Source organism: Pleurodeles waltl, chromosome 9, assembly GCF_031143425.1.
Source record: "Pleurodeles waltl isolate 20211129_DDA chromosome 9, aPleWal1.hap1.20221129, whole genome shotgun sequence".
NCBI classification, from domain to species: Eukaryota; Metazoa; Chordata; class Amphibia; order Caudata; family Salamandridae; genus Pleurodeles; species Pleurodeles waltl.
This window is the reverse complement of record NC_090448.1, coordinates 1,146,840,059-1,146,864,649: the sequence shown is the minus strand read 5'-3', so window position 1 is coordinate 1,146,864,649 and position 24,591 is coordinate 1,146,840,059. Positions and strand designations below refer to the sequence as shown.

General features: G+C 41.7%; 1 protein-coding gene across 1 annotated transcript in view; it reads right to left on the bottom strand.

Annotated features, from left to right (window-relative positions):
* Positions 1–1,212: 1,212 nt before the first annotated feature.
* Positions 1,213–24,591, bottom strand: part of LOC138260452 (uncharacterized) — a 72,189-nt gene continuing 48,810 nt past the window's right edge. Inside the window, exons 8-12 of the mRNA XM_069208963.1 lie at positions 14,198–14,308; positions 11,823–11,986; positions 8,931–9,032; positions 6,664–6,890; positions 1,213–3,537 (exon numbers count right to left, since the gene is read on the bottom strand). Coding sequence (XP_069065064.1) covers positions 3,074–3,537; positions 6,664–6,890; positions 8,931–9,032; positions 11,823–11,986; positions 14,198–14,308 — 1,068 coding nt within the window. The 3' untranslated portion in view covers positions 1,213–3,073. The remainder of the gene's footprint in view (positions 3,538–6,663; positions 6,891–8,930; positions 9,033–11,822; positions 11,987–14,197; positions 14,309–24,591) is intronic.

Genomic DNA, 24,591 nt, shown 5'->3' with positions numbered 1-24,591 from the left:
GGGGCCCCTGCAGTGCCCATGCCAAAGGCATGGGCACTGCAGGGGCCCCCGTAAGAGGGCCCCAAAATGTATTTCACTGTCTGCATAGCAGACAGTGAAATACGCGACGGGTGCAGTAGCACCCGTCGCACCTTCCCACTCCGCCGGCTCGATTACGAGCCGGCTTCATGGTGGGAAGGTCGTTTTCCCCTGGGCTGGCGGGCGGCCTTTCGGCGGCCGCCCGCCAGCCCAGGGGAAAACTCTGAATACCCGCCGCGGTCTTCCGACCGCGGTGCGGTATTCACGACGCGCAACTTTGGCGGGCGGCCTCCGCCGCCCGCCAAAGTTGTAATGAGGGCCTATTTCTTGTATAATGTCTGTAAGCAGATTTGTGCAAGTCTTCCTTATAACTGACTTATGAATCTCCCACATGTTCTCTAGTCTGGTAACCTGAACTTCCTATGCTCCACAGAACTCGTTTTCAGAGAAAGGAAAATCTCGACTGCTCTGTTGTGTCTCAGTTCTCAACACAAAAGTCTCAACCTGGAATAACAGCAAAAGAAACCAAACCTGAATGGTGCACACCCCTTCCTGCAAAGTCTGCTGAGTCAACTGATAGAATTAGGTGGCTGGGAACCACATGGACCTCTCTCTGCAAAACTCTACACTCTTGATTAATTTCTGCAAAAACATATTGTAAGAAACTTCCCACTTTCTCCCTGACGAGTCGGTGATATGAGCCTAGAAGAGCATTAGAGCTGCAATTTTCACAGCTATGGCATTGGCAGCAGAGACATTCTTACCCAGGTGCTCCATCCTCCCTACTTTGTTTCTATGGAGCTATTGGAGATATTATTTTAAAAAATCCCATCCTTTTAGTCACAGACACAATAACCAAATCTGTCAGCATATGATCTCACAAGAATAAATGATCTTCAAATGGTGCTTAAATTATCTTGTGCAATTTGGAGTTAAGAACACCTGCTTTATGGCGCCCAATGGTCCTGGTACCAAAGGAACATTAATCTTTAGAGCAAATGGCAGGATTTATTGTTGATATGAAACTTTGGAATATTAACTAAATTTGCTCATTTCAGAAATATTTGCAAAATAACTGACTGGTCATTTAGTGACATTAGGCGGTAAAAGCAGAGCCAGAACTTTCCGTTCCCATACTCAAGGTGGAGATGTAGGTGCAGGCGCCTTCAGAGTATCCGAGAATGAAACCTGGGCATCAATCAATAAATAACTTTATTCGGATGTATTTGACATCCATAAAAGTACATACAAACATACAATAACAATCATATTGTCAGGGATTTAAAATCAAAACATACACAATAAGACACCTGGGTGTCCCTTTGTTGCTACCAGAAGACTAAGATCTGCAAAGTGTGTGGAGGCAAGGCTAAGTTGGTGCTTCAAACCTCTTTTCTGGGGATCAGAAAACTGGAGAAACTACTCTAGGTCGCATTTCACTCCACACTGTCAACATCCAAAATTTAAGCATCAAGTGCCTCGGCGTCAAATGTAAGCTCAACACCGACGATGCTACAGATGCTGATCTCAATGTGGAAGCAGACCACAGCAACCACAGACCCCCTTAGAGTCGGCAACTTGGCTGCTATCAAAGAAGAGCAAAAAACCAGAAAGGCAGGTAGTTCTCCTCTAACCCTGCTAATGTCATGTAGTCTGAGAAGGTATACACTTATCAATATCATGGTGGTCAGATATATGAAAAATATTCTAGACTGGCCAACCATCTTCCTTGACCATCATTGTCCATTTGCTTCATAGAGGCAATGAAAGTCAAAGACCATGTTAATCAATATAGACCTGATTCAGTGCAGAAAAAAAGAATTCAAATGGAGAAAAGAGCAAGACTCCAGAAACAAAGGTTGAACAACAAGTGAGACACTGTGTTGTTTTATTGTCGCTGGCAGAGCATAGAAGTAGAACTGAAGGTCTGAGAGCTGGAGCAATGAATTGCTGGGCCATCACGGAAAGGGGCGATAAAAGGTTAGCATCATGTTACTCCGAGCTTTACAAAAAAAATATTAGAGGACTGTAAAGACACTGTACTTTTATTTTTGTTTTTAAATAAACTGTAATGTTGAATGTAAAATATAGTGTCCAGTGATCCGATTGAAGCATATGGCTTATTCTTGCAATCGTCATATGATGAGGATCTCCGTACAGAGAACTTGGGGTGTCCAATGCACTCTGAGGGTTAACTTGAGACAAAGGGCTTGATTTAGAGTTTGGCTGAGAGGTCACAGAAGAGACGGATATCCTATACGCCGTATTACAAGTTCCACTGGCTATAATGAAATTGTAATACGGCAGTTCGGATATCTGTCACGTTTGTGATGGAGTAACCCGCTCTGCCAAACTCTAAATCAGGCTTAGAGCCTTCACGTAGCCTGTTCAAGTAGCTAATACCACTAAACTAGAAGAGAACTGCCTTAGAAAGGAGCCTGTTCAGAAAGACATCCACCAGCTGCCCCCGTCAGTATAGCCTTCTCGTAACTGACCCTGTGTCTTTGGTGCTTCCATGACAGATCTTCTGGTCTCCATGCAGCAACTCTGGGTGTTGTAAAGATACCTTATTACAGATAGTCTTTTATGGAACCATTTATAGACTTGTGCTTTCCTGGAGCAGCATTTTGGTAGGTGCGAGACTAGATTGGGAGGGATGTATCAGTCTCGTGGCCAGTCTTGTTAGCGCTCAGATATTGGAAAGCTATGGCTGTGACTTCTGCAGAGTTATCAATTAGACAGCCCAGACTGACCCCAATGGAAACCCCCAGATTCTGGTGATCTGTGATTTATTATGTAATCTATGAAGATATATTTAGATATACTGAAACTAAATCCAGACACAACCCCATTATTTTATCAAGTATGACACAAATAATTTTTCCTGCAGAATTTCCAATTTTTCAGTAAAAACAAATTCTCATTTTGAAAAATATATCTACTCTGTGATGATTCAACATTTTTCCCAGTTTTATACAGATTTACACAGGAATCCTGTAGAAATCTGCAACTGTTGATGAAACACGGAACACTTCATGTTCCTGCTAGTTTTGCTTTACCTACAAAAAACTGCTTTGTAAGCCTTCTCCACTGCTTCGTTTAGTTCTTTTGAGTCCTCAAATTGGTCGCTTACGCTGTAGCAGAACAGATCCTGAATCATTTGAGAAGTAGAGAGCACAGTACTGCACTGTTCTTTTCTTGGCTGAGTTCCTGTGGCTTCGCATCCTGGAACAGTGACAATTTCAATGATGACATTTTGCGATGCTACTTTTGCAGCAGTTAAGAAACAAACGCATTCAATCCCATGGTTTGCAGCGTAGCAGTTACACGTTAAGGATGGTAGCTGTACGGCGCTGTTGACTCCCAGCTCTTCGTTTAGAACCAGAATGTATGACTCTTCATGCATGAACATCTTCTTCTTGAAGCACTCTTTCGCCACCTTTTTCCTGGTATCTTCGATGGTCTCACCAGATCTGTTGATGTAGTCCAGCAGTGCTAGCTGAATGTGTTTGCACTGCCCTTTGAAAGGAATATTAAAACAAAAAACAATCAGTACATTCACTATAAAAGTGCTAAAGACAGAATACAGCCTTATTTAGGTTTTCCTTTTCCACTGTCTTTAACACTTTCAGATCTTTTGGCTTTTTGATGTACAAGTCTACCTCCTGAGGTGTACTGCCGCTATCATACCCACTGCATCGTAGTCTCGTTTTATCACACGCATAACATCGATGTAGAAGAGTTCGAAGTAGTGACAAACAATCCCTCCTGAGCCTCATATTTCCTACTGGTGAAGGGTGAATGGAAAGAGCTGACCTTTTTCCATCCTCACTGCCCTCGAAAATAATGAGAGCCGGGGATGTAAGGTGGGAAGAACATGGTCCGACCACAATCATCCTCTGATGCTATGTTTATAGTTGGATGAGGTAGGCAGGGCCCACCGTGACCTTCAAGCCCTTCCTTTGACCAGCCTTTTGCAATCAAGCTGCAAACCTTGAAGACAGGGAAACTGGGACAAGATGTGAATTTAGACCTCCCTGAACCCCCCGGGCCACCCCCCCTAAAAAAACTGGAGTAGACATAAGAAGTGTAGATAACAGTAATAATCACGACTCCCAGCTGCAAATTTTATCTCCCTTCGATCCTCACAGAAGAACCCAGTGGTGCAATGCAAAATGATGGGGACCCCTTGTGGTATGTGAAGAGGGTCCCCTGAGTTTCCTATATCCCACAGATATACATTGGCTTTGGGCTGAATTGGCTCCCTTTGGATGGTTGCTAGCTTCTTGAAGGTTGAGTGTCCCCCTGGGCTGCTGGGGCTGCAGGGGCCTGTGTAACTCCCCTGGGAGTAGCCAGGAAGGGAAGGCACCCTCTACCAGTACCAGGCATCCTGCTACTTCTATCTATCAAGATCAAAAGAAATGTCAGTGGCATTGGGAGAGTGGAGGGGCTGCCCAACACCTATTCCGTACCGCAGCCCCTCACAAGAAATAACAGTATAAGAGGTGTGAGAGAATAGGAGAGCTGTGATCATTACTCAAAGTTTTAGTCTCCAGTCTTTTGACAAATGCTTTCATTCTTACTGAACAACGCAGCAGGGGATATTGTGTGATCTCCCAGGCCTCTCATATGCAGTACTAAGCACCCATTACATCACTTACATGCCGGGTAAGCACTAAACATTCTTGTCAGCTTCAGGCAGTTTCAGGATACAGGATTGGGCAGTCTACAGCCGCCATCCAAGAGACACCTGGAATTTTGCGTCAGCGGTGAACATGTGATCTATGCTAACAGACCACTAACACTATCGGCAACCATCATTTGTAAAAGTGGTAACTGGAAGCTGGCAATGATAAGTGGTTAAAAGTGTGAGGGAGGGAGGTTAGAATGTGCTAAGTTTATCTGCAGGTTCAGGTATAAACAACTGGGAGCACTTCTGTGTTTTAGGCATCTTCAAACTCAAAAGGCCCAGGAGAGGAAATACCTAGTGCTTCCTAAACCTTTTAGAACCAAGACCCAATTTTTAGAACAATAAGCTTTCGCAACCCATCAAGCTTTAATGGACATGAGGCGGGGCAATTTTTTAATGTAATTATAGCAATTGCTTATAAATGTTACAACCTTGATCACGCCCTTTGATGTCAGACTTTGACCAAAATATTGATCTGCCTATAAAAGTGGCAGAAGGTGAGGTCAAGTGGAGCTTAAACACTTTTTAGAGTGAGGTGCTGGCATGTGGCACCTGTTCACTAAAATCCAAGACTTCTGATAAATCTTGGTGTTGATTTCAGTGATTTTAGCAAATATGAGAAACCTCTTCTGCAGCATAGTATGGAGGAAGGCATCATATCCATTTTTGTGTTAAAACGAGGTAGATATATATACCCAAACCAATCCACCAGGTACAGTTGTCTCAGGCAAGTATAATTCATGCACTAAGGTAACTATGACTGGCATCCCAGCCATGCAAAGAGTTATCAAAGATGTTGTTTCAGATGTTGCTGGAATGTTATCAATGATGTCATAGAACATGGCATGAGTGATGTAATATGTGAGACGATTAGCTGCATGTCGAGGGCGCAAGTTACATTTATTTTAGGGCACAATGACTCCTACAGTGCGCATCTAAAATTGTGGAGCAGGTAAACCCATACTTCATGAATACCACTACCACCAACATGAGCAGGAGCCCTGGAGTACTTCTCGAAATCAGCAAAGTGAGAATAGGCCAGGGCATGGGCATGATGCTTTGCCATGGCTGGGTCCGAAATACTTTCACCAATGGTACATTTTCTATAGCTCCACAGAAGAATGTAAAGGCATCTACTGGAGAAAGTCTGTTTGGTTATAATCTGTCATTGTTTAGGTATAACAACATGTACAATTACCGCTGAAACCAAAAAGCAACCTCGAGCTCTGTTGCAATGCCCTGATGATCAGGATGAATCACTCAGGTGCCTTTCTGAAATTGAGCAAACCTCTAGCAAAACTTTCAATTTTTAAGAATCAGCTCACCAAATTCATGGTAGCATACTGTTAACAGGCTTCTACGTTATACTAGACCTTGGGAAGTTAAGGCCTTGAACACTCATGGACCTTCCCTAATGCTCATCCTCCTTGTGTCAGTGACCTCAACACTCCAAAACATGATACTGGCGACGCCCAGTGTGATGCTGTGGAGGGTACACTGTTCATAATATCTTTCCGTACTGTAAAGGGAATTTCTGATTGAAAAGGGTGCTTAGAATTATAAGGAGACCTTGCTTCCCTCACGGTTACTGGACTAGTAACCACAAGGCCTACATACGAGCTCACAAACCAGCCAAGTCCTAAGAAGCAAACATCTGAAAATATGGAGGCTTTGACGGAGTAAGCTATGAGGACCTATGTGAATGGTACGTACTTAAGGCTCTTGTGAATGCACTGAAGCCTTCATTCTCTCTTCTTACTTAGGGAGGCCTATACACAGCATCCCTCTAGGCCTTTAAGACCACAACTGGCATCATGTTCCTCTGATCTGGTGATCTCTTCAAACACTAATGTTTCCACCAAACTCATATGACAAGAAAATGGCACTTGGAGCACGCGTTATAAATGACTGGTAACCTAACATCTTAAACACATTATACACTTCATCCAACGTACCTTCTCTACATGCTGCGGGGCACGAGCAGGTCTGCAAAAGTACATTCACATCCCACTGTACATCTTGCTGTGTAAGGCAAGGAACACTGCATTCAAACCTTGAAGCCCAGATTATTTTTTTGCCCCATTCGTGCTGAAGAATGGTGTTTTCTGGAGAGTGGCCTCCACTGTCCAAGCGAGCTCTTTTAGTTACACCTCCACCAGCTTCCTTTGGTCCCAGTGAGTAACTAAATAAACAACAATATATGTTATAAATAGCAATTCCACAATTAACCCCTCACTACACAGTTAAACTGAAATGAGCTGCCAATGAACAGCAGCCATCCCATGTAATAACCTGCTGAAGAACCTTCGGTGTATGTTAATGAATTTCTAAAGCGCAGTAGTGCCTATACAAGTGTCATGCCGCTATATCAAGGACCACTATCAACATAGAATATTGTTTAAATGGTTCTATTCAGCAAAGCTTAGGATAGCCATTAGTGAAGCTCAGTACAACTGCTAGTCAAGTTAGGCTAGGTTAAAAGTGAGTGGCAACCTGCGCCTTATAGCAGCCTTAGGGCTGCATGCCCAAAATTAATAAATCCTGTATAACATTAGTGTTTTGATTAGTAAATTAAAAAAGTGTGTTGAAATAAAATGATTAACCCATGACAAACCAGATTTACTTAAGTATGTGGAAAACTATAGAAGTGCAGATTTACCAAAGCTTTAACATAAATGTGAAATGTAGGAATTATTGTAGTAATCATAAAACAGGATTTCAAATACACTAGTTATAAACAGCAGAATTCAGTTCCACAGCTGAGTTGGCCGAAGAAATAAGGTCTGACATCGCTGGAAAGCAGAATCCAGGTGAAGTATCTTTTGGACTTTTAAATGTAAATAATTACAAAATGCCAAGAAGGATGTAAAGGGTGATTTACTAGAAACAGATTTAATAATTCGGCACGCAGTTTTAGACTGGGGAAACAGCATTTTGGATGACAAATTTGTGACAAGTCAAGAAAGGTGAAACAAGCAAGGATGATGTTAAATATTTTTGCCACATTTGTCTATACAGCACTGCATAATTTGTCATAGTAATAATAAATATTGTTCTTTAGAAGGCCTTTTTATAATTAACTTGTTTATCATTAGTCTTAATAAAAACTCATATAAAGGCCCTCATTACGAGGCTGGCAGTCTTCAGACTGCCAGCCTTGCAGTGGCGGACAGGACTGCCGCTGATGAGGTGGTCCGACTGCCATGGTTCTGCCATCGCTGCCAGGATCCATAATCCCGACAGCCTGGCGGTGGCAGAGATTATAATCCGTCAGCACAGTGCTGCATGCAGCGCTGCCTTGCGGATCACAACCTTGTTCTCCCAGCCGTTTCATGGCGGTTTCACCGCTGGAGGCTGGTGGAGAACAGGTGCAGGGGGCCACAGGACTTTCCATGAACTTGGCATGGGCAGTGCAGGGGTCCCCTTGCCCAGCGATGTTCACCAGCTTTGCAGCAGGTGAACACTGCAAGGGTGCTGGTGCACCCTGCAGGCTACAGCATTGCTGCTGGCTCGATTACAAGCCAGAGACAATGCTGTATCCTGTTTCCCCGTTGACCTAGCGGTAAACTCCTACTAGGTCTGGTGGGGTGATCGCCACAAAGGTGGCAGCCACCCTATTGGGAGTCTGGCGGACGGGCTTTCCCATCCGGCAAACTCTTAATAGGGCCCGAAGTGCACATACAAACCATTGGGTTTCTCGAAAGTAGTTGTAGCATAACTCTCTTAAATCTACTACCGCTATAACATGTTTTTATGAACTAATGCTCCATTTATACATCCAAAATTACACTTCAATTTAAGGAGGATTCTATGTTGAAACGCGTAACGTTTAATACTTCCTAATATTCTCAACCGAAATGGTATGGCTGTAAACTATGCAAAACAAATCTTTCAAGCCTATTGGTCCAAAACCTTAATGCTGTTGAAAACAATTGTTTCCAATCAAACAAGCTTGATGAATGTAACAAATGTTCTCCAAACAACCAATCCTGAAGTGGTTTGTGGCCGACAACTTAAAACCAAATGGAACAGAGGCTTGAGGGGCACCCTAGAAAGTTTGAGGATGAGGCCTAACAAGGAACATCTACTTGCAAGCCTTGAAGATCTACTAAGTTTATGGGAAAAGTTTGCAGATTTCATAGTTTATGGAGCTATCTGGTTTGTTGGTAGAGCTCCACTTTCCTCGTAGTATACATATAGAACAGACTTTATACTTACTAACCTGAAGTACTCCTCCACTGGCCCAGTAAAGAGCTTTAGTAAATCATCCAATCGCCGATTTGAAAGACTCTGTAGAAACTGATACTTTATCTGCAGGAAATACCTACAACGCGAAGCATCAGAATAATGAACAATTATAGTGAATTCAATCAGGGGAAAGAACATACATGTACAAATGGTGCAAGACGAACAGAAGCAGCCATCGTAGTTCAACGCCGGTTTACATAGGCATCAGCCTGGTCAGTATACTTATGTTTCAGCATATAAACAAAAAGATAAGTACTTTTCTCTCCTGAGGCTATTTTATGCTTGCACTGTAGTGTATTCCATAGTATTTGGACAAAATATCGAGTCATAAATATTGAGTGACACTAATATCGGGTTTTTAATTTTATGTTACATAAATATTGTCATGCAGGAATACCGTTGACAAAAATATAGATTTTTTTTAAGGTATAAAATATAGTTTTTAAGAATACTGTTGCTGGTAATATCATTTACAACAATATAGTTCTAATAAATACTGTTTGATTATCTTTATTTTTAAATAATATTTTAATTGTACATGTTAAATATAGTTTGTATAATTGTAATTTTTTAAAATATAGTTTGTGATTTTAAGTTATTTATAATTTTAATGTAATTGTTAATAGTAATTTATAGTGTTGTGGTGGGTTATGAGGTTTGTAGGAGTACAGGGTGGGAAGTTAAGTATAATAATAATTAATACATAATTAATTTATATTAATTATGTAATGGATAATTATGTAAAATGTGAGAACATTTTTTATGTTATATTAGGTGCAGGTTAATTACGTAAACGGTGTAATTATAACTTTTTGGGTTATATGAAAGGTGCAGGTTGTTGGGTTTGGAGGGGTATAGGGAAGGAAGTTATTTATGAAATGATTAATGAATAATTATTTCTTTTTAATCAGTTAATTGATAATTATGTAAATAGTTTAATTATTTTTTTAGGTTATACTTTAGGTGCGGTTGTGTGTTTTGTAGGGGTATAGGGTAGGAAGTTAAGTAATAATTGATTAATTATTTGATAATTATGTAACTTGCCTAATTAATATATACTTTAAGTTATAACTTAGGTGTAGGTTTTTGGGTTTGTAGGGGTACAGGTTGGGAAGGTTATTAAGAAAATATAAAATTTCAATGAATTATTACTTTTAATTAAAATATGTAATATTGTTATAATTATTTAATAAATACATATTTTATGGTATACACTAGGTCTGTGTTGTGTTTTTAGGGGGATAAGGTAGGATGTTATTTAAGTAATGATTAGCAATTAATTATTAATTTATTATTATTTTAATTATTACTTAATATGTTAATTTCATTATAAATTGTTATTTTAATTATCATTTATATCTCAGCTGCTAGGTATGTGGGAGTATAGTGTGGGAGTTTAAATCATTTTTTATTTGATATTAAATATTAAAAACATTTCTAATTCTGTAAATTGTTTGTTTTTAAAAAGTATATATATATAAGTTTTATATTAATAGTTTATATATTTTTATTCAATTAATACATGTATTAAATTATGGTATGTGTATGAAGTGAAGTACTTTCTCTACTGCTGCATAGACTGGATTGAGAATAGAAACTTTTACCCCTTTTGAGTCCAACATTTTCCCTACTGTTGCACTGACTGGAGTGGGAACAGTAAATTGTACCCCTCCGCAGTCCAATTTTTTCCCTACTGTTGCACAGACTGGAGTGGGAATGGTAAATTGTACCTCTCCTGAGTCCAACGTTTTCCCTACTGTTGCACCAACTGGTAGTATGAATAGTAAATGTTATCCCTCCTGAATCCAACACTTTCCCTACAAGTCCAACGCTTTCCCTACTGTTGCACAGACTGGAGTGGGAATGGTAAATTTTACCTCTCCTGAGTCCAACGTTTTCCCTACTGTTGCACCAACTGGTAGTATGAATAGTAAATGTTATCCCTCCTGAATCCAACACTTTCCCTACAAGTCCAACGCTTTCCCTACTGTTGCACAGAATGGAGAGGGAATATTACATTTTACCCTTTCTGAGTCCAACGCTTTCCCTACTGTTGCACGGAATGGAGTGGGAATATAAAAGTTTACCCTTTCTGAGTCCAATGCTTTCCCAACTCTTCCACCGACTAGTATATTATATTATATATTAAATAGTATATTTATTATTTCTAAAATGTAATAGTTTTGTTAAAATTGTTTATAAATATGTTAATATTATGTGTTTGTGTATTTAACACATAGAAATGTATGTTAAAATACTTTTTGACAAAACATATTTTTTGCTATTTTTTACTTTTTATGTATATTAAATTAGCAATGTTTAATGTTTTTTTCACGTTCATTTGTTATTGTTTTCATTATATATATATATATATATATATATATATATACTTGCTATAGTAGTTAATTGAAGAATAGAAAATCATATTATGAATTAAAATGCATATTTTTGAGTAGTCTTACTTTGTGATATAAACAAACAAACAAAAACATCTGTGCATTTGAATAAGTATGTTTATATATATATATATATGTATATATATATAAATATTATTTAAACATATTTAAATAACATAATGTAAGTTAAAATATTTAATGTTTACTATTTTTAACTACATATATAAAAAACTATACTTTTTGTATATATTTGTTCGATATTAGTGTGAAACTGTATATTTTTCCCATATTTTTGTACTTACCTTTATATGTACAGAAAAACGATATTTTTGTGAACAATATTTTGGACAATATTTTGGTAGCACATATTTATGGGAATCGAAAGTGGCAGGCATACACTGAACAAAGTGTGGCATGCTAAAACTATTGACTTTGCCTGAAATTCGTAATGAAAATTATGTTTAACTTACCTTTCAGTCCAAGTATTGGCATCACTGTTTTCATCACTAAGCTGTCTTCCAAAGTTAGCCCACATGGAAGCGCACTTGAACCAGTTTTCTTCCAGATAGTGCCGAACTATGTTTGAACCAATGACCTGGGATGACTCACTCACCACTCTGAAAAAGGCTTCTTCCTGTAGAGTTAATGGGAGGAGTCTCAAATTCTTACAAGAGAAGCTCTTAAAAGCGTGGCACAATATGTAGTCTGAAGTTTATTTGTTGTAGTGTTGTTAATCATATTGGTCAGGGTGTTTGTGATGGATAGCCAGGGTTCTTGTAACAATATTATTTTTCTTTTATCAGATGCTTTTATTAAGATTAATGATACATGAGATTTTATTTAAAAAAATATATATTGTTAAGAGTATGTTCTATAGCATAAGGAAGGAATATGACCTTTTTAACATCCTGATGTGTACTTATGTTAATCACATGTTTTTAAAGTCATTTCACTACAATAAAACTATTTTTCACTAAGTGACTGATTTGAGACTGTAAGATTAAAGGGAAGTAATTCAGGAATCAATGATTCTATGTTGAATAAAAGTGGGATGGCAACTCTCACTCTTCATACTATGTTGTTGAATTCATGGGGAGTAGAATACACAGGTACAAGATTTCTAATTCATATATCAGGTAATCAGTGTCCCAGGATCAATAAAATCGAGAGTGTGTGCAGCTTACAGATCCCAAAAGCAGGCATCTACTGAGGAGAGTTCATAATAGGCAGTGGATGTATTAGCATTGTTGAAACAGATGTTTTTAGATCCATTTTTGAAGTAACTGGAGCGCTACAGGTATATGGGCAAGCTATCCCAGAGTTTGATAGTGTTGCATTAAAATTACTGTTTTGAGTCCCTTCCTCTTTGTTCCTAGACAGGCTAGATTGTGTCTGCTCTCTGGACACAGGAGATCTCAAGCATAGTTGGTAAGGTAGCTCTATGTGCTGGTGTTGAGGCTTCAGAAATGTCATCGTAGGTTTTTAGCGCGATACAAGAAACATTGAAAAGCAAGTGGAGGTTTGTAAGGATTAAATTTTCCATCTGCGGCAGGGTGTAGGGTCGTCTCCCTAACATTGTTTCTGCTGTAAATGTGGACGGGCACAAGAGCTTGAACACTGGTCTAAAACTAGTTGGGGATTTAGGGGGAAGAATCACAAGAACTAGGAGGCTAAGTTGGTACTTTCTTTGTCACTTGTGGCCTTAAATGAGGAGGCTGAGTCTTCACTTGGAGATGCGGTCCTACAGAGAAACCAGTGCAATTCAATCACTACTGGAGTGAATTAATCGAACATCTATTGGCCTCAGGCTGCATGGAAAATGAATGCCTCTTCTGTAGGGCAACTCTGTACACCAGCATATTTCCAGTGACATATGGAGCTATGAACTACTACCACTTCTAAAGGAAAAAGAAGACTGAGATATTTCAGATAAAGTGCCCTACCACACTAGATGTAGACTGTCGCTGAAGCATTCTGCGGCCCTATGAAACTGCAGTGCTCCAGACTCATTATTTTTGTGACAGTGTGAAACTCAAGTGAGATTTGCAAATTTTGTTATCAAGTTAGCTTGGAGCAGAGCACTTTATTTCTTATGGTCTGGTCTCTTACACTCCAAAACATTCCCACAGCCTTTTCCTCTGAGGTCTCCTACTTCAAATATACTTCTACACTGTGCCTCTTTTGGTGAGGAGCAGTCTGCCAGATTTGCATTTGAATTGTGTTATTATATTCAAATTTGGCAGTAGTGTGAACAGACTTACAACGGGTTATAGAAAAGCAACTGAAAGTTCATTGCGTAAGCAGGAGCATGCCAAACATGGGGTGCTGCACAGACCATTATAGGGGTGGGGTAAGAGATAGTGAGAGAGGCGAGATGGAGCGAAATAGAGGAGAAAGCAAAGAGGAGTGATAGACAGAGAGATATGGAACTTGAGGCCAAATTACAGAAACTGCATGTGGCAGGAGGTTGGAACCTGCTACTGGGCCAGCACATTCTGCACTTGCTTTTCACATCCCAAATAGGTACAATTTGATGCAGAAGTAATTTGCCAAGAATCATATGATTATTGGTCAAGGGCTAAGGCCATATTCACAATCAAGGTCTTGGGACCTGAGCTCAGGAATAAGCTAGTGTTTCTATAATTGGCAGCATACCATTTTGAACTGATGAATTAAATCTAAAATGCTCAAATATTTTTCCAACAAAGGCCTGCACTGTATAGATATCCCCAAATAACATTAAGTAACAAAGCAATGATTTGGTAGGGAGTGAGTATAAAAAATCACCATAGCCAAGATTAAAACAAATTAGAAGAATAACTTCACATGAGGAGTAATAACATACCGTGGCACAGTTCTTGAGCACAGCAACAAAATCAAGTACTTTCTTCCTTTCATCATAAGAGTCAGGACCACTTATACCCGATTCTTTCTTGCACAGCCATTGGTTTATTTCCTTGAAAGAGATGTATTAAATGAGTATTGGTTCTGTAAGACAGTATTTCCATACAAATTGTAACACAGCAATGAGGAACACCGACCAGCACAGAAAAGTAGAGAAATAAATCCAGTTACAGAAAAGGAATAGTCAAACAGTTACTCTGAAAAAATATAAAGGTATTGAAAGTGTCCTAAATTTGGTATGTGATGGTTATAGTTCACATAGGTAAACTGTTTCATATCATATAATTAAAAGCAGCAGACCAGTGGATGCTGGGTCCAGAACAAAAATCCGCCAGTTTGTAGAGGAAACACTAAATATGGAGAAGAATCCCCTGGATGTTCATGCTTAGGCTAATATGGTGGATAAAATTCAGCCAACGGATTCAACTCCGCATTTAGAGTTTCCTGCAGAAACTGAATTTTTTCATCTCCCCTTAATCTCGAACTGAGGTCACAGGTGTGCTGTGCTGGAGGCTAGCTAATGACAAATGAAAGGCTGCTATGCTGAGAGACCCCAGAATCTGTTTCTGTAGTTATCCATGTGCACTGTTGGTAACAAAGTAGTAGAAAAGTGTAAATAATTTTGACACGTGACCACTTTTCTCTAATATCTTATAGACACACTCAGGCATTTTGAGCAATTTACAACTGTTTTATCCTGCTCCTTGCAAACCCTCGCTAAAGGGAATATCCCACTATTATTTCTCATAATTAATAAACAAAAAAATCAAATAAATAAATAATCAAAACCTAATAGAAGGCTCTCTATCCTCTGTTCTAGGGCACACGTTCTAAACTAATTACCTAGTATTTTAGACACATAAATTCTCAATCTCCATTTCTAATTTCTTTCTCTTACATTACCCACCAAGAGGATTTAAACATTTTGTGACTGGCTGCAACTTAAGTTCACATGGCTACATTTACCAACAACTTTGTTGGGAGCAGTACAAGTTGCTCAAAAATGACAGTTGTAATAAGATGCTAACTTCATTGATGTCAGTTTTTTGATATTGTTAAAAATGCTCACTTGAATACTCTGCATTACGTAAATGATAAGGATTGCGCTGCACATCAATTTCTATTGTTCTCCCGAAGTTAGATATACGACTATTCTTAGGGGCCGAAAACCACTGTAAACAAAATATGACAATCATTTAACATTCTTATTACCTAAACTGTGTTTAGTGTTTAGTGTAGTCTGAGAAATCCCTGTCCTTGCCGGATCTTTCAGTTATCTGTATTCTTTACCTCAGTCAAGTTGATGGATGGATATTAAATTGAGAGACTTATGAATGGCCAGCAGTTATAGACTTCATGATAAATGTGTTACAATAGCTTCATTTCATTGAAAGTTTAATGTGTTTTCACTTCTTTGATGTGCTCAATACTATGAGTGTTACACCTAGAAGAATAAGTTACTTACCATCAGTAACGCGTTTTCTGGTAGAGACTCTAGTTAGCTGCAGATTCCTTACCTTAGAATTTCCTGGCGTCACCATGGAATCTGGAATTTTTTGCTGAGCAGTAGTCTGCGCGTGCCGTCAGGTGGCGCCATTCGGATCCACGTGGCGTCGTTGGAGCCGTCTGTGACATCACGGTCGCCTATAAAGGCGCCACGCGTAAGTCAGTTCTTTTTCCCACAAACTTCCATGCCAGAAGCACAGAGTCATGGATAGAACCAACAGTTCATCTGAGCAAAAACAAGGGCCCTGAAAGGGATAAACCCTAACTCTATTAGACATTATCGCAGAGCGGGGAGGCATGGATAGGTGTAAGGAATCTGCAGCTAGGTGGAGTCTCTACCAGATAATGCGTTATAGAAGGTAAGTAACTTGTTCATCTGATAGAGACTTTTAGCTGCAGATTCCGGACCTTAGAATAGATACCCAAGCCATAACCTCCTGGCGGTGGGCTGCAGATAAATCTTCTCATACTAGGTAGTCCTGTAGGACTGATCGGGAAAAGTGTCCATCGCTACGGACCTGTTTGTTCAGGAAGTAGTGTTTTGCAAACGTGGCAAGGATGCCCACGTTGCTGCCTGACAGATATCCAGGACTGGAACACCTCATGCTGATGCAGAGGTAGCAGCTTTGCCCTGGGTGGATTGAGCCCTCAAGAGGCTGCTTCTTGGCCAATGCGTAGCAGATCTTAATGCAGAGAACGACCCAGCGCGAAATGGTTTGTTTCTGCACTGTCAGAACCTTTTTTGCTCCCATGTACCCCACAACGAGTTGGCCATCCTCCCGGAACTCTTTTGTACGGTCAAGGTAGACCGACAACAATCTTTTTGGGTCCAGTTGGTGGAGTCGCTTTTCTTCCTTAGAGGGATGCGGTGGAGCAAAGAAGATAGGCAGGGTGATATTCTGACCAGATGAAATGGAGTCTCCGCCTTGGGAAGGAAAGAGGCACGTGTTCTGAGAACCAACCTTGTTCGGAAACAATGCTGGGATACGGTGGCTTAGATGAAAGAGCCTGCATCTCACTCACCCTCCTGGCATATGTTATTGCCACTAAGAAGGCTGTCTCAATGGTGAGTAGCCGGAGGGGATAGTTGCGTAAAGGCTCAAAGGGAGCACACATGAGAAATGTGAGGACAAGATTTAAGTCCCATTGAGGCATAAAAAAGGGCATAGGGGGAAACATATGTACAAGCCCTTTAAGAAATCTATGTACGATAGGAGACTTGAAAAGTAAAGGCTGATCAGGCCGCCGAAGGAACGCCGATAAGGCGGAAAGATAGTCCTTGAGAGTACCCAAGCCTGAACGGAGGATCAATGCTCATTTTCAGAAGCTCGGGATACCAAACTCTCTGTGCCCAGTCCAGAGCCACTAGGACTACTCGGGCCTGGTCGTTCTTGATCTTCTTGAGAACTCTGGGCAGAAGTGGTATGGGCAGAAAGACATACAGGAGGCCTGAACTCCACTCGCGACGAAAAGGATTGCATAGCGATTGCCACCTTGGAAATTCCAAAGAGCAATACTGCTGACATTGCGCATTCTCTGCAGAGGCGAACAGATCTAACCAAAGCTATCCCCACTGCTGAAAGAGTCCTTGCACCACCTCCGGGTGGAGACACCATTTGTAATCCGCTAGGCATCGACGCCTGAGTTTGTCTGCCCTGGCGTTCAGGGAACCTGCCAGGTGTTGAACCACCAGGGTTTTGCCCTGTTGTTCCAGCCATGTCCAGAGACACACAGCCTCTTGACAAAGGGTCCACAATCCCACACCGCCCTGCTTGTTGCAGTACCACATTGCGGTAGTGTTGTCTGTGAACACCTGCACCATCTTTCCTTTTACAACAGGAAGAAATACTTTCAATGCCAGTCGGATCGTCCGGAGCTCTAGTAAATTGATATGGAGCCTGGATTCCGCCAGGGACCAGAGGCTTCTGATCTCCAACTCCCCCAGACGGCCGCCCCATCCCTGACGTGACGCATCTGTCACTACTGTGAGATCTGGTTGAGGAAGGGAGAGGAGTGTGCTTCTGACTCAATCGAAGATCACTGACCACCACTGCAGGTCTTTTGCAGTTCCCTTCGAGATCTGAACTGTGTCAGTGAGATTCCCCTTATGTTGTGCCCACTGCAACTTCAGTTCCCACTGCAGAGCCCTCATATGCCATCTGGTATTTTTGACTAACAGGATGCAGGAGGCCATGAGGCCCAGCAGCTTGAGAGTCTGTCTCACCGAAATCCAGGATAGAACCGAAACATCGGTATCATAACCTGAATATCCTGGAGTCACTGCTCAGGAGGATAGGCCCAAAACTGCACTGTATCCAGAACAGCCCGATGAAAAGGAGCTTCTGAGAGGGAGTCAGGTGTGACTTTAACATGTTTATAGTGAACCCCGGCTAATGCAGGAGGTTTACTGTAGTCTGAAGGGTAGGTAAAGAGAGCCTGGGGCGTAGGAGCCTTCAACAGCCAGTCGTCGAGGTAGGGGAAGACTGAAATCCCTAACCTGTGCACATGAGCTGCTACCACTGCCATCACTTTTCTGAACACCCGAAGGACACTGGTGAGACCGAAGGGAAGCACAGTAAACTGAAAGTGCTCGTGGCTTACCTTGAACCGCAAGTAACGCCTGTGGGCAGAAATGATGGGGATGTGAAAATACGCATCCTGCAAGTCCAGCGCTACCATCCAGACTTCTTGGTCTAGGGCAGACAAGACCTGAGCAAGAGTAAGCATCTTGAATTTCTCCTTTTTGAGGAAGAGACTGACGTCCCGCAAATCCAGAATGGGGTGAAGACCCTTGTTCTTTTTGGGAATCAGAAAGTAGTGGGAATAAAAACCACTGCCTACTTCTGACATCAGGACCCTTTCTATGGCTCCCTTGGCCAAGAGAGCCGTAACTTTCTTGCTGAGCAAGACTAAGTGATTCTCCATCAGCCATTCTTTTTAATGGAGGCATAGAGGGAGGGAAAGACTGGAAGGGGAGGGAATAGCCCTTCTGTATGATCTGTAAGGCCCATTTTTTCGATGTTATGGACCACCAGTGAGGGAGATGAATCTGAATCTTTTGTCCAACTGGACCTGAGTGGTCTTGCAGAATCATACTAAGAGGGCTTGGGCACTGTAGAGAGGGGGGCTGGGTGGTGGCTAGACCCTCTGGGTCTGAAGGTACCACAACCTCGTCCTCGAACTGTATGTTGAGCTGACGGAGGACAGTGGCTGATTTGTGAATGGAGTGGTAGCACACCCCTTCCGAACACTCTAAAGGGGTGAAAGGCAGAGTGCTGGTGAGCAGGTGCTGAGAGGCCCAAGGATCTGGCCATAGCTCGAGAGTCCTTGAACCGCTCAAGCGCTGAGTCTGCCTTTTCTCAAAATAGGCATGAGCCATTGAAGGGCGTGCCCATAAGTTTTGCCTGGACATACCCCGAAAAGCCAGACGTACCGAGCCAGGTGAGGCGGCGAAGGGCCACCATTGATGAAATTGCCCTACCCAGCGAGTCAGTCATGTCCAAACCACACGGTACTGTAAACTTTGCTGCATCTCTCTCATCTTGAACAGCTTGTGAGAGAGTGTCCAGCACGCCCTCCGGGACCTTGGGCAGCACCTGTGCTACCGTATCCCATTAAGTATAGGAAAAACAGCCCAATAGGCATGAGGTGTTTACAGAACTCAATGCCAGGCTGGAGGAAGAAAACATTTTTTTACCAAGATGATCCAGCCTCTTGGATGCCCTATCCAGGGGGGAGCGGAAGGGAAGGCACCATGGGAAGTGGAGGCCTGGACCACCAAGCTCTCTGGGGTGGGGTGTTGGGTAAGGAAACTAGGATCATCAGGAGCTGGTCGATGGCGCCAGCCGCCTGTCCTATTTACAGGAGCCCCTGTGCTGGGTTTGGACCACATCCCCAGCAGGACATCAGTGAGGGCTTCGTTGAAGGGCAACATCGGTTCTGATGTGGAAACCCCCGGCTGAAGCACCTCAGTCATGAGGTTAGTCCTGACTGGTACCATAGGCAAATTCAGGTCCAAGACCTCAGCTGCCGTACGCACAACCATAGCATATGAAGCTCCCTCCTCTGTAGCCACAATAGTAGGTGAGAGCATGCCAATATCTGGAGAAGTATCCAGTTCACTGGCCTCCCCTAGTTCCTCATACCAGCCTGTATGCTCAAACCACATTCTAAAGGGTCCTGAAACCCCTACCACTCCTCACTTGTGCCTGGCTGATCAAAATAAGCCTCAGGCACTGATCTGGCCCCAGTCGGTGCTGTCGAAATCGGAATCGGCGTCGTACGTTGTTGTTCCGGCTCCAGGTCATCAGGAATGACAATTGGGCTCGCCCCACCGTTGGGCGCCGGCAGAGCGGAGTGTCAGAGCGTGGAATGGGACCCCTGCCGACCCTGTGGGGGCCAGAAGACGCGCCAGCGGGGGCAGCCCCCTCAAATACGAGGCACATGGTGTCATAAAACTCTCTCAGCTGAGCAGGGCTCACTCCGGTCCCCGGAAAGGGAGGGGGAGGCTCGAAGTCTGCCCTGGCATCGGTGTCACAGAACCGTGCCTGGAACGTCGACATTCCTGAGATGCCTCGTTGGCTGGCAGGCGTGGCGAGGTCTAAGTCCGCTTGGTCTTTTTTTTTTTGTGTGCCTATTCCTCGAGTGCCCGGAGGACCTTGAGTGCGAAGAAGAGAACTTAAGGCTCCTGCAGAGGTCTTGCGACCTCCTCCTCAATCGGGACCGTGACCTCCTAGGAGTCGCGCCATCGAACTCAAGTGCCGGGCCACCATGAGCTTCAGAGACTGCTCTCTCAAAGCTTTCAGGGCCATGGCCCGGCAGTCGGAACACAACTTCGAGTCATGGTCTCTGTCGAGGCATCAAAGACATACCTGATGGGGGTCCGTCACCGACATGACGCAATGGCATGCACCACACAGCTTGAACCTCGTCTTTCTCAAAGTCATCCTCGCACAGACTCAAAAAGATTTGTCAAAAGGGTTGAAAAAGGCCTGCCAAAAAAGACAGAGGGTAGCTCGAATCCGGACCTGCGCTTAACCGACGCAGAAGGAAAAGAACTGTCGTACGTGTGCCGAGGTGGTGCCTTTATAGGTGTCTGTGACATCCCAGATGGCGCCGACAACATCACGCGGATCCAAACGATGCCAACGCCACCACGCGGATCCGAACGGCACCACCCGACGGTGAGCTTAGGGTACAGCTTAGCAAAAAATTCCGGAATCCAAGCTCACGCCAGGAAATTCTAAGGTAAGGAATCTGCAGTTAGAAGTCTCTATCAGATATTATAATTAAAAAGAGAGGATGAAGTTGCGTAAATTAGTAGCTAACTACTTTACAATTTGTATTCTAGTGAAGTGGATGCAGTGCTTCCTGCTGCACTTGATTGTTCGTTTCATTGGGAAAATAAAAGTGAGATATTCCCCTGGTTATATGCCCCATATTCTCTGTAAAAGAACCCACCCGAGGTGAAGCGCATTGCTAGAATGACTGGCTCCACTAAAGTCTCTCTCTACATTTGGCACCGTGTGTACTGAGAAAGTTAAAATTAAAAATATGTTTTCAACTAGATAAATTCTGTTTGTGGAGTCTGTGGTGCAATTTGTATTTACTTAAGCATGTACTTCTATTTTTTATAGTAAATATATTCTTCGTTTTAAATTGACTCATTTTTGTCAACATTTGATTTTAGAACAAACGTCACTTACTATTTGAATCTATGGGTTTAAAAATCATTTGAAATAATATAATTCAAACAGATGCTTTTTTTAACATTACATTTCGAACTAATGTCGCACATGCAAAGCTTTATATTAATCAAATGGTACTGAAAAGAACCTAAAAGGTAACCCTTATGTGTTTGAAGTAATTCAGCCTTACATCTTATGTAACCAGATTCCCAAAGAAAATCTGTGCCCCTTGATGCGGGTAGGGAAATTCACATTTTATTTAGTTTGTAAACCAACTACATTCACAATTAATTTGGCAGCGAGAACTGACATGAGGTCACATGCCGATTGAAATTCCCAGCAATTAATGTTGAGCAAGACCTTGTTGATGGATGTAAGACATGGTCTAAATACTTAGCATGAAATACTACATCATATCTTAAAGGTCTAGAACAGTGGTTCTTAACCTTTTGACTTCTGAGGATCCCCTACTGAATTATTAACGGAATACGAGGACCCCCACTAAGTCATTATTGGATGCCAGAGACTCACCATAGCAACCCATGGGATGCCCCACAACTCAACTGTAGTGGGACGGCCTTATGCCCCATAGGACATCAGATATGACTTGGACCTTCTGGATCTGAGTGGAATGGCAGAGCCCTTTATGTCATATGGGCTTCCTAGATTCACCACAGAGCCACAGGACCTAGAATGCAAGCTGCTGTATATACAAAGGAAAAATAACTTTAAAAAAAGTAGCTGACCTAACATGAGAGCAGCTTGGGAAGAAGCAATCTATGGGTCCTGCCCATAAACCAATGCCCATAAGAACAGATATAGAACTAACAAGATATTTGCAGAAACATACCAAAAAATCCATGGAAAGAAAAGACTAACACCTCCTCCTGGGAATCAATCCAAATTGCATCACCAGCTTGCAGAGGAAAATGTGAATTAAACTGATGAAATTCAAAAGCCCTAAAAAAATAATGTAGATAAATAAATACATCACCACTTAATAGCCTACAATTCAACTGCTTCTCACCTTCTCAGTTATTACAAAGTACTCCAACGCATTGGAACATCTTTCAGCTCTCATCAGTAACATTAAAATTGCAGCTCAACATCTGCAGATGCAAACCAAATTCTGATTTCCACTCTGCATGCTTCCCTAGTTAGGAAAGTAATCTCTGTCCACAAAAGACATATTAACTGCAATCACAACTAACCCCTGGGATTTCATCCTGGCATTATTATATGCTGTCTATCTCATTCTTCTAGCTTAAAATCAAGACATGGTTACCAAAAACCTCAATACACCCAATCCCAATAATCTGAGTTCGCAAACAGAGACATTGGCGTAATTTTAAATGAAACCAGGTCATTCACTATGAAAACTTACTTGAAATGTATTGCAACCACTCTCTGAAGAAGCCATCACTCTCGCAATTCTCCATAGAATGTATGATAATTAAAGCCTCATCTGTCCAGGCACACACTCTTGAGATTCCAGACCTCTTGTTCATCGTGGAAACCCGGCTCATGCCAACATCCTAGACTTTGTCCGACGAACTGATTCCAGAATACCACACTCTTATCCACAAATACAGACCCAATAAAAATGAAGGAAAAGCGTCTATCCTCTAAAGGAAAAACTAGTCCCCTCCACTCTCCTTATTTGAACTCCCCTTGATGTGACTGATACCAAACTCAAAGACAACATACCGAGTCCACATTGTCTGCTCCCACCAAGGCATGACCCCGACTTCCTCGAAAGCTTCAATAACCTGGCCACTATCATGCGTTGACAATACTCTAACAAAGAATTTCTAATGGACTTTTACATATCTTTGAACATTATTAAAACCTTTTCCACAAACAAAACTAAAAGAAATATGTGAGTTACGTGACTTAACTCAATTAATCTCAATGCCATTCCCCAACAAAAGCAACATATTTTCAACTGCTCACCTTACAAAAGTTGAAGTCCCAAACAAATTTGACTAGTCAGGCCACCTTGTAATACCATTTCACATGATTATTCTGGCTTAATTCACCAGAAGCCAACTGAAACCAAAAAAAGACCAAAACTGATTCTAAAATATATACCCACCCACTCACCTTCATGCAAACAAGGCATTTATCCGATAAATATATTGTGATGGAGGGGAGCAAGGGGTAGGAGGGAGACAGTGTGCCTCTCCTCTTACTTTTCATGTATTCCTTGTATTGCTGTTATCATGCTGGGCAGCAACTGTAAAAGCAAGTGGACTATTAAGTAATGGATACCTAATGCACATAAGAACATTTGTATGGTGAACTGAAGTGCCTGTGACGCTATTGCAGCTATATGAAAATTAAGCGCTCCAGTTCAGGAAGTTATTTATATGGAACTGTGCATTATGGGAGTTGGAGTTTGGTTATTGAAGTCACATGACTGTGTATTTAAAAAGCACTGGCTCACTCACACCTGCTCTTACTTACCTGTGAACAAGGCATGCTGTTGGCGAAACGCGTCAGGATTTTTTGTCTTGCTGCTCAGAAATGCTATTAAATGCTTGGATTTTAACATAGACTGGTGCCTGGGCTTTTCATGTTTGGGAGATATTTTCTGTGGGATGCTTCGCCCCAGTAACCCAGGCCACCCTGCAGGGTCTGTGGCCCCTTACGGAGCAGGAGGTGACAATGATATATATATATATATAATGCACAGCATGTGTATCTGCAGCTACACATGCCATCGAACATATATACAGGGAGTGCAGAATTATTAGGCAAGTTGTATTTTTGAGGATTAATTTTATTATTGAACAACAACCATGTTCTCAATGAACCCAAAAAACTCATTAATATCAAAGCTGAATATTTTTGGAAGTAGTTTTTAGTTTGTTTTTAGTTTTAGCTATGTTAGGGGGATATCTGTGTGTGCAGGTGACTATTACTGTGCATAATTATTAGGCAACTTAACAAAAAACAAATATATACCCCTTTCAATTATTTATTATTACCAGTGAAACCAATATAACATCTCAACATTCACAAATATACATTTCTGACATTCAAAAACAAAACAAAAACAAATCAGTGACCAATATAGCCACCTTTCTTTGCAAGGACACTCAAAAGCCTGCCATCCATGGATTCTGTCAGTGTTTTGATC